Genomic DNA, 16,490 nt, shown 5'->3' on the forward strand with positions numbered 1-16,490 from the left:
TAATCTGTCTCACTGTTAATGACTATGAAAATCTGAGCTTTAGTTGTTCTCTTTAATTTTTTTTAATTTCTCAGTTTTTGTTTACAGATAAGCTTAAAGTAATTCTCCACATCTATCTGTACTAGCCCAATTAATTGCTCATATAATAATTTTTTGATACTATTTAATCTTTGTCCCTTCTCTGCCTGTTTCTGGTTTAACAACATCATTCTTGTTCAGATGCACTATTTGCATTTTAAGTGTGATAGAGTGGTGACAACAATCATCTACCATTTGCAAAGCACAAACAAAATAATGAATAAATAATAAAAAGCTTTTATCTGGAAGCATGTGGGGTCACTGAGCAAATGCATATTGTCATGAAAGTAGCACATGTCAAAGAATTTTGATGTCCTATGGTGAGAAGTAATGTAAAATAGCAGTGTAGACCTAATTATTTCAAGGTGTGTGCATAACCTTATGTAGCGTATTTAAATATAGAATAATGTCTGAGGATCCTCTTTTGAGGCTTAAAAGAGCTTTGATTTTGTAATACTCCACTACAATTAGGTGGAGTAAAATAGTACTACTTGGTGCTTGTTCAGTAGGTTGACACTGGAATGCATTTTGAATGCAAGAATATAAGCTGTTCTCTAAAGTGACAGGAGAGATGCTATTGCCTTTTTTATTCCAGCTGTACACGTATAATTGCAGCCGTAGTTAATTGTAAAAGAATTGCCTTTTTACTGAAATATTGAGCTAATATTTTTCTTCTACTTTCAGTGGCCTGAGTTATTAATTTTAAATACAGAATTTAGTGATGTTGTTTCTTTGTATTATTTCTACTTGCATATTAAAGATTTAGCAGAAATGATTCCACTTTTATACACGGTATCACATAAAAACTCTTTTAAAAAAGTTTTAGAGGGTTTTTAGATAGAAACTTTTTTCAGTTGACTTGAATTATCTGTTAGTGGAGTTTATTGGACTAAGTCTGTTTTAAAATACAATGTTTTCCTGGGAATTCTTGTGCTAATATAATTCATAAAATGCTTCTGTGATAGTAGATTGGAAAAAGGTGGGTGCGCTTATATATTTTTGTAATGGTGGCTTGTGTTTTTTGAAATAATCAAGATAATGGTTCAGCTCAGCACAAATTTCTTTGGCTGACTATACAGAATATTTTGTGACAAAGTCAAGCTTCAAGAATTGTTTTTCGGAGTGAAGGGAATTAATCATAATTAGAAATTACAGGGATTTTGTAATTTTCACCTTAAAAGTATTTTAAATAACATATAAATGTGTTATTTCCACTCTGCATAAATTGGAGCCATGAATTTTATAATACATTTGGTCAAGATTTTGTGTTGTAAATGTTTTAGTTAAAATCCTACAGTGTATATGATGCTGACAAATGAGTATTTTTAAATTACTACTTTTGCATTAAGGAAGCATAAAACTCAAAGAGCTATGAGCATAATTTTTTCTTATGTAGTCCACTAGGTTACATATCCCCAGCTTTCCTGTGTCTTCCTGCACAGTTCCAATGGGTGTAAATAATTCTGGAGATAGACACCTCTCGAATTCTGCATGTGAGGCATGCAGTCAGAATGTAAGGCAAGTGCAGAGGCACTTCTGCATAGTTTTTTTGTGCCATTCAGGCAGGTCAGGAAAAGACAGAGGCTAAGATCAGAGTTAGACACATTTGCTTGCCTCAGTTCTGTTACATGGTTTAGAGGCAGCAAAATTATCTAATTTTTGCAGAAAGCACTGTTCCAGTACTTCAGAGTGTGGGATGTACACATCAGTGTAAGAGATAGAGCACTTCTATAGGCAAGGTAAAGTCCTGCATGATATTTCCATTAATTTCATTAGTAAACAAAAGGTAAAGCAAATTGCAAATTTATGTATGGTTTGAGTAATGAATGGATTTTGGTATAGAGTGGAGAACAAAAGTGTAGGGAGACAGGTCTTTTTTTCCATTTGCCGCTGTGGGGTGGTGAAATAAGGAGAACCACAATGTACTCCAGTTTTTGTAGACACAGAAAACTTACTCTGTCTTTGCAGTCTGTAAGTGAAAGAATCAATACAAGGCATAGAGTTTTATTAAGCCTAAAGCTTTGCTTTTCTGCAGGGAATAGTAATGCTGCAAAATTCCAGCACTATTTTAAATCCAATACTCTGGAGAGTAGTCTCACACCCTTTTGTAAATCTCCAAAGACAGTTGAGTGTATTTATTTCTTGTAATATTAGTCAAGCATGATCCACTTAGCTAATTCTGAAAATCTTAGTTTTATTTAGGTGCCTCTTCTTCCTCTCTGTTTGCTAATTCTGAATGAGAATGACAGTGAGTCTTCAGTTAAAACAGGAGTTTCAAGCAGATATTCAGTGGAATTTTTCATTGCAGTGCATTGAGTGTTAGAACTCTCTGGGATGTGTAAGGATGCTAAGTCTTTATAATCAAAATCAATTTAATTTCTTCATCAGTGTTATTGCTAACAAGAGATTAAAAAATCATTTAGGTGTTTTTTTCTTTAGACACAATAATTGCCCGTCAAAGTAGTGATCATTTTAGTATTCCGTAAAATTTCAACCAATCTGTTCCATATAGATTGAAGGTAGAATCACTGCCAAAATATTCACTGATCTTAAAAAATATGTTGCCCATTTAAAAGATAAATAGTATTCATTAAATTTGCAATTGTGCAGTTCTGAAAATTCAAGAAGTTGTCCAAAATATGTATTGAACTGATTAGAATGCAATATTTCTCATCAAATAAATGCAGCTCCACTTCCATCTTTAATTATAAAATAGTCATCTACACATGATTACATGCACTTCTATGAAAGATACCATGAAAACAATAATCAAAAGTGGTTTCCTACATGTAATATATATGAGCTATTTTCAGCCCTTTGCAAGAGTTTTAACTTAAAAAAGTTCTGAAAACAACCTGTTACTGTTTCACTTTGTTTTATTTTTAATAACTTCAAAATTCAGCATGGGGATAAACCACGACAATGACCACCCATCCTGTGCAGATGGTGTCCATATCATGTCTGGAGAATGGATTAAAGGACAGAATCTTGGGGATGTTTCATGGTCTCAGTGCAGCAGAGAAGATCTGGAAAGATTTCTCAGGTATATAATTCAAGAAAAGAACTCTTGCTGTATGTCGTTTAGAAATAGATGCAATAAATATACTGAAATTATAAGTTTTCAATTTTTTTTACTCCTCTGGGAGATTTGTTTTACAAAATCTGTCAAAATATTTGAAATTATCACAATCTAATATTAGATTTATTAATATCGGTTTTCAGCAATGGCATGGATTTTTATACTTTCAGGGGTATGATTATAATTTTATATACTTATATAAAAATTTTTTATGTGTCACTGTGTTTACTATATGTTAATATGCTGTGTACTGAAATGTTTGGCCACCAAAACCTTTACCCATTAAGTAAATTTTATGCTAAAATGTTGTCCAGCACTTTTCTGAAATGTTGATCATTTATATTGTCTTTCTGCAAATGTAGAATAACGGAGCGGATTAACTTATAACAAGCAGGCCATGTAATTTTAAACACGAGCAGTAGTCCAGTGCTGATGAATAAGAAAATTATAATTGTCCATGTATTTTGAATGTTGTATGCAAGTTTAAGTTGGCATGGCAATCAGACCCTTGGATTTCTCAGCGTATGAATCTCTGCATATCACCAGGTCAAAGGCCAGTAACTGTCTGGTACAGACGAATCCTCAGAGCCTCAATTCTGTGATTATTCCCTCTAAGCTCCCAGGAATGACGTACACTGCAGATGAGCAGTGTCAGATTCTTTTTGGACCAACTGCTTCCTTTTGCCAAGAAATGCAGGTAAGGCTGTGTCTGCACTTCAGAAAATGCATCTACCATCTAATATTTGTGTGAGAGTAGCTTTTGTGCATGTGTTTGATGGAAGGAGAATATGATATCTTTGAAGTTAGAATTTTACACTTCCTTTCCAAAAATTATTATGCACATGTTCATTGGTTTATCTTGTAAGTCTTGCTTTAGGTTTCTGAATATCTTGAAGCATGTTTTACTGATACTTCCCTTGTACATTAGAAACATAAGATGTCCCAGTGTTAAGACACCTTGTTGCAGCAAGTGGGATATTTGCAATTTATTATTTAGATTCCCTTTTATTATGGCTTGGGTACTAGACATCCATTTCTGACCTTCAGAAGATTATGATGTGCCTGTGCAAATTGGGAGCGGTAGCAGTGATGTTAACTGGGCTCTCTGCGCCTCTGAGCCCAGGCAGAGCTGTACAGTGCCATGACAAGAGGAGTTCCAGTACGTAAGTCAGTTTGCTGACCTTGCTTCATGCCAGTGTGAAGCAGTGTCACTATATTAGCCTTAAAAAGACAGGTTAGCAAAATTGAACAGGTCTTCATAATTTTATGAGCTTCATCTGATTGAAGAAGCAGTTTAAGAATGATTTTTACAGAGAAAAGTCAACCTTTTTTAGCATCAACAGGAGAGACTAAACATATTTGATGCCCTTAAGACACTGGCCAATATAAGATGGGAAGATGATATACAAATATGTAAAGAGCATGGAGTGTGGATTGATAAAGCAAACACTAGAGGAACTGTGAAATAAAATTTCATAAGGATTCAGTGGGCAGGTAGCCTGAAAAGGTTAGGAGTACTAAACAGGAAAACATAATTCCTTTCTCCTTTAGTTCTTCAGTTCTCTTCCCATTTTCACTTTAGATATAGTACAGTTTTTTCAGAGACTTTCACTTAAACTAATCTTTATCTAAAAGATTCTCAAAGGAAACATTGCAGTGCATGTACTTCTAAGGCATGCTGAGAGTGGTATAGTTGAAGAGAAAAGGAAAAAACAGTCATAGTTTAATGGACTTTTTTCTAGCTGTCTTATTGAAAACATTTTCCCTCTGGATATGAGCAGTAAATTTCAATGTCACAATTCTACAGATATTCTTCATTACTTCCAAGTGCTTTTTTATGAATTTCAACCTGTGTCTGGATTTTCAGTACGTTGCTTTCAATGGAAGGATGTAATTTCTGGTTTTCATTCTCTAGAAACCTATTTTGAACAAGGAAATGGTAGTGTCTTTAGTATTTCTTGTGGATCTTCTTTAACAGTTAAAGATTCTCAAAAGTAATTGAAGAAAGAGAGAAAAGTCAAGATTTTCTGTTGGATAACAGAAATCTTTATATGCTTTTCATTTGTCTGGATAAATTCCCTTCCTGTTACCTTTATGTTTTGTTCTTATTCATATATTTAAATTCAGATAGTCAAGTTGTCCTATGCCTGTTTTGTTTGTCGTAGATTCAGTAAATATTTGCCCTTCAATATCATAACTCCGAGGCTTCTTTGGTTTACATTATCATTTTAGAAATATTAGGAAATTAAATTCAGTGTATATATTACCAGGGTAGAGTTCAGCTGTTTTCACGGAGATGATTTATGTTCTAGGTGCTCATAGCTAACTGTCCATTTCTAGTCATCTTCAGTCATATTCCCCTCTTCTGACATTCTGCATGTAAGATGCCTTTCAGCTAAAAAAATTATTTTCAGCTGAGTAAATATGTCTGCTTTTTCCTTCTTATGGGATCGTTGCTTTATATTTATATTAAATATTTATATTTATAGTAAAATCAACAGAAGTTTCTTACAATTTTACTGTAATATTAAATATTAGTATTACTATACTATTTAATATTATTAAATGGTATTGTATTAAATGAAACACTGTAATTTATATCCAAGTATAATCCAAGTTTGCTGTGAAGAAAGAATATAGTAAGACAATACAAAAGGCCTATGTTTTTTCAACTATGCTTTTTCCTGATAAACTGCAATTTAATTTTAGCTCTCATCATAAAACCAAATGTGTTTGTTACCTGATGACCTTATGGTCTTAACAGTTAGAAAAGGAGCTCAGTATCATCTGTGGAGAAGACAGCAATGGGAAGAATCTTCTGCAGTTTTCCCAAAATCTTCTACAAAACTGGTAACCCTAAACTGAAAATTGTATATTGAAATATTGAACGAAGAAATTACTGTAATGAATTTTTAAGAACCTTGGATCTATTAGAAATGAATAATTGACACCAAGGACAAAATTGAGAAAACATGATGAGAGTAGAAAAGAATTTTTCCAAAGCTTCCTTCCCGACCTCGGTAAAGTCACCTTGTTGATTTTCTTCTGTATTCTTCTATCTAAGCAAAATTTACACTCCTAACTTCTTCCCAACAACAACAACAACAAAAAAGTCCAGGAAACTTGATGCTCAGTTTCTAGACATGAAGAGCTACTGCAGAAAGCTTAGGCTCTATATTCAAATCTTCTTCTTTTGTTCCCTACTGTGGTCTTAAATTTATCTCTTCTGTTAGGGAAGTTTACTGCTGCTCCAGTTAGACACAGAATTTCTAAATAATAGAAATAACATTTCTGTGGTGAAGGGGAAACTCAGAGCAATGGATAGAGTACAGCCCAGAGGATAAGAAAGTTGTCCTTCTTCTACATGGTTTTTTCATATGTGTGAAAAGAAAAAAAAAGTTACCGCTGGAATTTAGGTAGAAGCAGACCATTTAAACTTTCCAGAAATATTTCATGAGTTCTAGCACATGGACTGGGCAACATCAACATCATCTATTGGTGAAGCACAGTTACTTGGTTGCTAATTTTGTCTTCTTCAGAAATAAAAGCATGTTAGATATAAGTAACAAATATGTTGAGTCTAACCTTGCAATATTAATTACATTTTACTTAATATGAAGATGACTCAAATTTCATTGTGTTGACTGTACAAATTATTGTGGCTGCCGTTGGAGAAATCAATATTTAGAATATCTTTCTAAGTTGAATGCAGTATTTCATTACATATTACATAAGAACTGTATTAATTTATTACAATAATTATTTAATTATGCATAGGTAATCACTGAATATTCCATGATATCCAGACTACGTCCTTTAATCTCTGTATAGTCTGTCCTACTCTGCCAGTAACTGGAAGTTTATTATGGTTATAGTTGTTGTCCGCAAGCCAGGAAATGAGAGAAACACACTCCTCTAAGGTTCATTTAAATGTCAGTAAATCCAACAATTTATAGCTCAGGATTTTTTGGGCATGTTCTACTTGCTGAACAGTTCATGCACTTCAGTAAAACCGTGTAAAAGATAAATTATGAACTGTGTCACAATCTTGAGTTTTTTGAGGCTGGAAGATTATTTAATGAACAGAGTCCCATACAGTCTTCTACATTAGGAAACATATAACAGCTATTTAACTAAGAAAACAATTGAGTAATGATGAAAAATAATCTTTATTCTACAAATATCAGTGGTACAATCAATAGTGCATTTCTGCTGAGATACAATTTTCTACAGTAGTTATTACTAAGTAGTAATTTAGGACTGCACTTCACAGTTGCATTACATGGCAACCTCTGAGAAATGCTGCTGGTGCCAGTGATGTTCCCTTGCTATCAAGAATTCTTCTTTATTATTTAATTTAATGAATGAAACAAAGAACTGAAGGAGCTACTCAGTCCTACTCCTGCATTTTCCTAAGAGAGGCCCTCCTACTCCCCTTTCATAAATGGTGACTTTATTTTTTCCTTTTCATTTTCATTTCAAAGACAATTTTTTTTATATCCTAGGTAAAATTTTTTAGACCCTAGAAAAGAATGAGTGGATCTTCAGGTTCAAGATTTATGCTGTGTCTCCATGCTTACCTTGTAAGGGAGCCAAGTTTGCTTTTATGCCCATGATGTCTCATGCAAGAATCAATTAGATCCTAACATTGTTTCACGTAACGGATAGTGAGATCATGGTCCAGAAGTTGTTCTTGATGATTAAACAGGATTGTAAAACTTGACAATTTAATGCAATTGTTGAACTATTAAATACTGGCTTTTAAGATTAAAGTCCAGGATGTGAATGCTATGTGGTCAGTTCCAGTAAAACAGTTCTTGTCATAACACAGCTGTGATCTTTGCAAAGAAGTAGGAGACTGGTTATATTTCATGGGGATTTTTAAGGCATTTCAGGGAAAGATCACATGAAAAGTAGAAAAGTAATGGAAACACTATAGTCGTGGTGAAATATCTGTCCTCATCTCAACCACCACATTTTAAACAATCTTGACTTTGCACAAATACTGTTCTAAAATTCCCTTTTTGTCTCTGGTCATTCCTTTCAACTGAAATTTCTTTCCCTATGCTCACATGATTGGAAATGTATTCTTCTGATTCACATAGAGCTGCCTTACTAATAAATTAAATAGACAGAAACAGACACAAAACCTCCACAAAACTCCAAAACTGGAGTGACCTCTGTAATGCATTGTGGCTTCCATGTTCTGTTTTACAAGATTTTGCTGTTAATAACTCATGACTAACACATTCTTTCAAAAGAAAAAAAAATCCTTTGTGTGTGCTTGGCAATATTTTGTTTTCCAGTGTACACACAAAAAAATATTTTACAGATTGTGAATAGGCTAATGTCACAATTATAAGTTTTAAATCTCCAATGTCTGTTCTTTCCCTTGGCTCATCTAGAAAGCTGTGATGGCTGTTAAACAATACTTATCATAGATAACTGGTAAACCTTTGTGAATATTACCTTAGCTATATGTATTTTGCCTGAAGAAAGTTTCTTTTAAGAGGAGTAAAATCCTAGTGTAGAAGTCTGTGCCCTGATTTTTGAAGTAGCTGTAAAGTTCACAAGTCTCCTCCATATTTCTGTTTGCTTCCAAATCAGTCTGGATCTGCTTCATTGCAGGTTGCTAATGAAAAACCCATATTGTGTGTTACAGTCTTTCCCTGGCCTTATGCAGAAATCCTTAAATGTCAAAATAGAGATACTGACAATAATCTCCATATCTCATACCACTGCAACAGAAATAGAGTCTGAACAGTAACTAAAGAGTCTATTTGTGATTTGACTGGAATGAAAAGCCTAGGGGAAAAAAAAAAAGCAAACCAACTTGCAAGTAAACTACCAATTTTAGTAATTCCATACCTCCTTTTTCCTGGGTTTGGGGAATATTAAAGTCTAATACTGAGTGCTTATTTTAGCAGAAGTGAGTGGTTTTAGAATGCAGTTCACTTAAAGCCCAAAGTAGTTTTTATTTGGGGAAGTTAGGTCATGGCTCAAAGGGAGGTGGTATACAAGTATTTGTAGAAATATGAGATGCATAAAATGTACATTAGCAAGAAAAGAGTGTTGATTTGATTTTCTTGATTTAGTTTACATGGTTCAAGTATGTCTCTGTGTTTAGGTACTCAAAATACCCAAAGCCCTGTAAATCTGATTTACTGCCTCTCTATATTTAGAAGAATTATTTCTAGATTTGTAAAGAAATGTTTGTTGTAAGCCATTCTGCAATCACATTCAAGTCAAATTAAGCATACATTTAAAGTGTTTAGGGGAAAAAAATATACCTAAAAATGTGATGTCACAGGAGAAAATTTGCCTGTATTTTTTGAAAACTTGGATAAATCTGGATGGATTTTCTACAATTGTATTTGCTCATAACTGAAGATTTAAGGATATTTATAGAAAAAATTTAATTAGGACAATTAAATTAACATATATTTTTGCGGAGTGCTATCAATGATATGTCTTTCATTTCCTACTTTGTCGTGAACATCTGATACTGTATCTGATCTACTATTGTCATCATCTACATTGTTTAAAAAACAATGAAGAACAGAAATTAGAGTTTGTTACTTGAAAAATGCTTGCTAAAATTACCCAGGAACAGGACAGGACTTCTGTAGCTGTGTTTCGGAGACATACATAAGCTGATTGTTGTTAGCTCAGCTTCAGCAAAAAACTGCTGCAGAGTGAATCAAGAGTGAGTCTGACTGCTGCTATCCTGTCTCTTGTTTCCGTAAAATGCTTCAGACCTCTACAATCTTTGATTTTTTTCTTTTTTTGATAACTGATTTTACAGACATTTTTACATGTAAGACTCCCAATGGAACTGCCCTGTTCCTTGGTTCAAACAGAATCATTTGTTGAATTGTGTTTTGTCTGCTCTTAGTCTTTTTTCAAGGTAGCATAAGATTTATGACAAGTTTTTCCTGCATAGTGTAAAAAGGCAAAGAGACTCTTACTGGGTGTACCAATACAACAAATCATTTCACTCAGAAAAAGCAGGTCTTCTGGCAGCCCTGTTTTAAAAAAACCCAGCTGTTCTTTATCTTTTATCCTGCTTGCATCACCTCCCCCTCTCCTGATCCTTCTTGCCCCGCTTTGGGCAGTATCCATTGTGGAGGATCACTGTGGATGTGCAGTAATACTCAGGACACCGTTCAGCCTCACGGGACCTCTCTTCACTTCCACATGGTTTACTACTAAGGGGGAACAAACAGCAGGGAGAAAGCAGTCCTGACTGAAAACCATGGGAGAAGGAAGACTTTTCAGGCAAAAAATAGGGAAAGTTGCCAGGGAAATTTGGGAAATGTGAGCCAGCATCCTGCAAGGCTTGGCTTTCTTTTGAGTAAAGTAAAAAGTATTTTGTTCTGATATTTCAGAGGGCTTTTCTTTCCATCTCTAAAATTCATTGCTGACTTGCACCCCTGTCATCTCCCTTCTCTACTTTCCAGCAAAAATATTTCATTTGTCAGGTAGCTTTTGGCTTCTTTGTGGAGAGCAAGTTTGATGGCTTTTGGAATTTTTTTCTAGAGTGATAAGTGAATTCTAGAGGAATTATGACTTATTGAAGAGCATGACAACAGCAGTCATTGGGGCAGAACAAACAAGAGGGATCTGGAAGTCCTAGAGAAGCACAATTAATGAAAGTCGAAGCCGACTCTGCCCACTTGTTTTTTTTTTAATGTTTAATATGTCTTCAAATGTATTTCAATACCATCAAACTAGTAAATTTAGACAACATTAGTGGACTGCATGCAGAAAGTAATTTTGTGCTTGCTCTTTGTTTGGTTTTCAGCATGTCATTTGCACTGGGTTGTGGTGTAAGGTGGAGAGTGAGACGGAATGCAAAACTAAACTGGATCCACCAATGGATGGAACAGACTGTGACACTGGAAAGGTATGCCTCTGGTGGAAAAGCAATATTAATTATACCAAACATCTAGCATTCAAGGAAACAAGCAGAATAGTTCTTTGTTGTTCTTTAAAGTTCCTACTTACCTCAATTACCATACAAATAAGCTATATACAGTTGCATGTACTATATATGATATATTTTATAATAAAGAGATGAAACGAGAACATTTCCCTAAAACCAGTGAATTAAACAAAGGTTAGCCAAAGAGACAGATGCTTTAATATTTACGCTGTTTTATTTCAACTTCTTTCACATTTTTTGTCATATTTATGAATAGAATGCAATTGTTGCTGTTCCAACTGTAAATAGAAACTTAAGCTTTCAAAGATGTAGAGTTCTCAGCTATGATTTAAGATTTAGAAATAGTCTCTTTGAAGGAATTGATAGATAGTTGTTTAAACCTTTCGGCATAAGTGTTATCAAGAAATATGGTGTAAAAGAGTGTAATCCCATGCACATTTAAGAGTCAAAAATTCTATTAAAAACATGCCATCACAGACACATTAAATCAGACTTAGATGACTTGTCCTTCAAGAGCTTTCCAGTTAAAATTATTTGTGATCTTTGTATATATCTGTAAATGAATATAAATAACCTCAAACAGAAAACAGAGAAAGAGCATACATATGTCTTGAGATTTTCAAGATACTGTGCTGACAGCCATTTCCCACAGGAGTGATTAACTCTTTGAGTCATATTACATTCACCAAGACTCTCATCATTCTCCTAAAATCAAATCAATCAATTAATATCAAATGTTCAGATAACATGCTAAAGGAAAACCGGATTGTGTTTCTGTTCATATCTCTAAAATAATGACAATTGCTTCAATATTTTGATTCTGATAAAGTTCGTAGTTGATACTGTCTGAAGTCAATACCTGGAAAGTAAGAGACATGAGTTTTGTTTGATATCACAATTTTTACATTGAGACTGGCCTGCCCATGCTATGGAATAAGAAAGCAGAACCTCTTATGGTGATTACACACAATTACTGATTGTAATTAAAACAGCTTATTGAGCCAGGCTAAAGAGATAACTTATTTATGTACAGCAGTAGAAAACTATGCATTCATTACCAAAACATGGCAGGGGATAAGAAAGAATTATTCTTCTTATTTGCTTTATTATCTGTGCAGGATGAGGTTTAGGATACACAGGTCACTGGCTTTGGTGTTTTTTTATTGATCTTGTATTGTTCAATACTTATTATTATATTGAATAAGTATTGTTGTCTTGTGCTCATCTTAGGGTCTTAGGAAGTGATGGAAATGTCATTTGCATAGCGTCCTACTTGATTGGGGTTTAAGTCAAGAATTTAAAAAAATCCCTTAGGCTGCACAGAGAGCAGATGCTATCGCAATAGAAAAATTTGTATTTTATCTGAAGCAGTAACTTTAAATTGTATATGAGCATTTCTGGTTTGAAACATCCAAGAGCATTACAAAATTTATATTTTCTGGTTGTAAATCTAATGTAAAGTTTGAGACCGCCTACATGAAGACTTTTTAAAAGTGGAATAATTATGCCTTCATTGTAATGTGATGATTAAAGAGAGAAAATTAACATCAGTTGATCAGTAAAGACCAGTTTCAAACTGTAGGTGAAAAGGCTACCAGGTAAAGATTCAGCATAGACATTAAAACTTACAGAAGTATGTTCTAAAAGAAACAGAAGTCTCTTGATTGCATTAGCGACATCTTTTCTTTTGCTACAAGTACAAGGCTTGTTTGGGAAGTCTGTTATCCATTGGTAACAGTGGTTTGCCAACAGTTCAGAAAGTAAAAAGAAATTAGTTAAATTACTGATGTTAATGTCATTAACTGATGATTGTTTGCTTTGTAATTGCTGAATCATTGAATCATGAAATTTCTAAGGCGGGAGAATTCCTCTATTTCCTAATACATGGGACAGATATTAAGTTGGTGTAATTTGATAAAGCACTAATTTTTGCAGAGTTTATGGTGATTTGTATGAGATAGGGACATAGGTTACAAAGCATAACAATAGTGACTGGAAAATTTTTGAGTGAGAAATTGCAGCTTTCCTAGTAAATTATATATGCATGCAAGATCATTGATTTTTTTATTACTATTTTAATAAATGCCAGAAATTCTCTAGACTTTCTCAACATCAGCTTTTTGAAGCTTCCAATTTATCTTTGAATACAAATGGTGAATAAAATCTCATTTCCTCTATTACTTCTAATATGTCTTTCTGTTGAGATTGTCACTGGATAATGAGGGACGATGAAGTTCCTGCTGGTGGGAACTGTCATGCTGAGCCGAGCAAGTCCTGAAATGGCCCTGGACACTGTGCTGTGATCATCTGCACAGTTCAGCTGGACAGTGATCCCTGCAGCAGGTTTGGGCTGGACCCTAAAATGCTTTCTTAGGCAATGCCCGATCTAAAATGAAGGGAGACAGCATATTACGGACACCTCCAGTGAAGGAGGTATCCTTCATTGGAAATGAACTTATTTTTGAGGTTGTGGACAAGAAGTGAACCTGCTCCTTGGCCACTGAAACAGAGAAAGGTCTCTGACTGTTGCATTTACTAGGACAGGTAAAAAAGCTTTGGAGAGTACTAGGCAAAAATATATCTGACTCAAATAAATCTGAAATACATCTGAATATATCTGAAAACGATGTATTGAACCAAATGTTTATGTTGTGCTTCCTGTGGGCTCGTGGAGAAGTGAATTGTTTTGCATACGCCTTGATTTATTAACCTAAGAGCTGATTTTTTTACCTAGTGGTGCAAGGCTGGAGACTGTATCAATCGGACCTCTTTCACGGAGCACATGGAGGGGGAGTGGAGCGCATGGAGCACTTGTAGCCGCACTTGCAACACTGGAATCAGCAGTCGACAACGCAAATGCCCTGGGTAAAAACAAGTTCAGGTTTCCATTGCTGTTCATCAGAATTTCTGAACAAAATTTACATCAGAGCAGGACCCCATGAAGATTTAGTTGGCCTTTTTCTAAGCAATTAATACTTTATGAATACTGAAAAACACTTAGAAGAGTGCGTATTTCAGGTATTTTATTGCATGGCAACACTATTTTTCATCTTTTCTGCTTCTGTCAAGACCCTGGATAATATTAACAGAAGAATAAAACTTTCTTTGTAAGCTTCACCTGAGGAAGCAACAGAAACTTAAATTTAAAATTTATGACTTGCAGATTGTTAGTGTGTAATCCCAGTCTTTAAATTTTTCAACTTGAGAAGATTGACTTCTGCTTCTCGTTTGCAAAACCAAGGAACTGAAGGTTTGGTGAAGAGATCTTTCTGCCCTCAGACATTTAGATAGACATTTCTCAGACATTTAGATAGATTATCTGGAAACAGAATTTAGATTCCTTATCTTGTGAAAATGAAAACCTTCTGCCTTTGGGGATAAAGGCTTTTACTTTTCACTTGAATGAACTTTGTTTCACTGTATCTCAGTGACCAGCTAAAAGGTCTTTTCCTTTTAATTACTCGGTACCAGTTTGATTTTTTTTGGTGTCATTTATACACCAAGTGAAAAAGAAAATAAAATATAGGCATAGGAGTGGGAACAGAGTGGCGTAATGAAGGCAAGTATAGGGAAAACTAGTCCAGAGTGGATAAGGCTCGAATCAATTGTTTTAAAAAAAGAATAAAACAAGGGGGAAAATGATGAATTATGGAAAACTGTGTAGCAGATTTTGTTGTAAAATAGGCAGGGGGTTTAAAAAAGATAAATTTGCATAAAGAATTTTGAGGAAAAGTTGTATATGGCTATACAAAAGCATGAGGATTTAACAGAAATTTTGATATGCAGAATTCTTTCATAGTTCATGCCATTTAAACACCACTTTTAAGCTATACTCCCCAGCTTAAAGCTCTTTCTAGAATTTATGGATGTCTTAATTTCATGCTCATTAATTCATTTTTCCAGGGAAGGTTCCAAATAATGAGCTCCAGTTTCTGTAGTTTTCTCTTGTGCATTTGTTCATTCGCACCTGCAAGCGCAGCTGGAGTGACCAAAGAGAAACAAAGCATTTGTCTGAACCCCGTAACACCACACTTGTAGGAAAAGGAGAGGTAGCAAATCTGCAGGTGTTGCTTCCTTTCAGTAGGCCCTTTGGCTCAGCCCAGATAGAGAAAAATCTCAATTTTATCAAAACTGTATCTTAGGCTCTCCTGACAGAACTCCTGCTAGTCCTCATGCTTTCTTGCAGCTAAATGTAAATTGTGGCTTAGCACCCGTCACTCCTTATATGTAATGTAACCGGTACAAAGAGAAGGCAAACGTGTTTTGTTCTGTGACTTCAGTTTTTCATGGGTGATTTCTGAATGTTAAGTGTCAACAAAAAACCCTGCTATTTTTAATTTGTGTCTACCATAAGTAAACTATACTGTAAGTTTGACAAAATATTGCCAACAGTAAAGGGTTGTATTTATGCCATCTTTTCTAGTTCAGGCCTTGAAGGACAGTGTCATGGGCCCACAATGCAGTATAGGGTATGTGAAAATCCTTCTTGTCCTGTTGGAGTGCCTGCCTTTAGGGACTGGCAGTGCCAAGCTTTCAGTGTCCGATCTTCATATCAGAAGCATGTGCACCAGTGGCAAGCTGTCATTGATGATGGTAAGTGTGAACTATCTCCCTTGTTCTTATAATCTGTTTAAATGGCTTCCAGCTTGTTGATATTGTGGTTAATCAAGGAAGATGTAATTAAAACTAAAACAAACAAACCTCAAATACAGTATTTTTGGTAAGTTATTTTAATTTCACAGACAAGATCTCGCGATACTTTTGTATGCTCTAGAATATTTTATCTTTTATTTCCATTGAATTTGTCCTACTTAATAGGTAATAACTACATTTAAATGAAAATCCAGTCAACTTTTTCCTTTTTAGTTAGAATTGTAGAATGAAGTGACTCAGAAATACAGCTTTCTGGAGTAATGCTCCATTATTAAACATGGCTATATCAGTTATATTTTTTACCTACAAAGACAAAGAGACAATGTTGATGTTGTGAGCCTTTGTTTTTGGGGAAGGAGAAAGCTTCAAATTGGGAGTATTTTACATATCAGTGTTTGATTTGGCAGCAGTGTGTACATACTGTATGCTGTAAACTTTGGTTAGATTTCTATAAATCCTAGTACCTATTGCATACAAAGTCCTGGCATACTGTATGCATGCTTCTGTGCAACAATCTTGCTTAAATACTGTTTCATTAAGAAAATGCTCAGGTGAGAGTATAGTAAGGTCAGACATTATCTGCAACAATAATGTTGGTGTAAAACATCAGTGACTAAGAAAACAAATTCCTTCTTACTGGAACATTGAACAGTAATTTCCACCTCACTGAATTTTCTGTAAATTCTTGTGTTTTAATTTATTGAAATTAGAAGCAAACAAAGAAAAAAGCACAAC

General features: G+C 34.5%; 1 protein-coding gene across 1 annotated transcript in view; it reads left to right on the forward strand.

Moving 5' to 3' along the window:
* Positions 1–16,490, forward strand: part of ADAMTS19 (ADAM metallopeptidase with thrombospondin type 1 motif 19) — a 130,176-nt gene that overhangs the window by 74,713 nt on the left and 38,973 nt on the right. The window contains exons 9-13 of the mRNA XM_058043872.1: positions 2,981–3,121; positions 3,704–3,854; positions 10,962–11,063; positions 13,837–13,967; positions 15,526–15,695. Coding sequence (XP_057899855.1) covers positions 2,981–3,121; positions 3,704–3,854; positions 10,962–11,063; positions 13,837–13,967; positions 15,526–15,695 — 695 coding nt within the window. The remainder of the gene's footprint in view (positions 1–2,980; positions 3,122–3,703; positions 3,855–10,961; positions 11,064–13,836; positions 13,968–15,525; positions 15,696–16,490) is intronic.

This window comes from Melospiza georgiana, chromosome Z, assembly GCF_028018845.1.
Source record: "Melospiza georgiana isolate bMelGeo1 chromosome Z, bMelGeo1.pri, whole genome shotgun sequence".
NCBI classification, from domain to species: domain Eukaryota; kingdom Metazoa; phylum Chordata; class Aves; order Passeriformes; family Passerellidae; genus Melospiza; species Melospiza georgiana.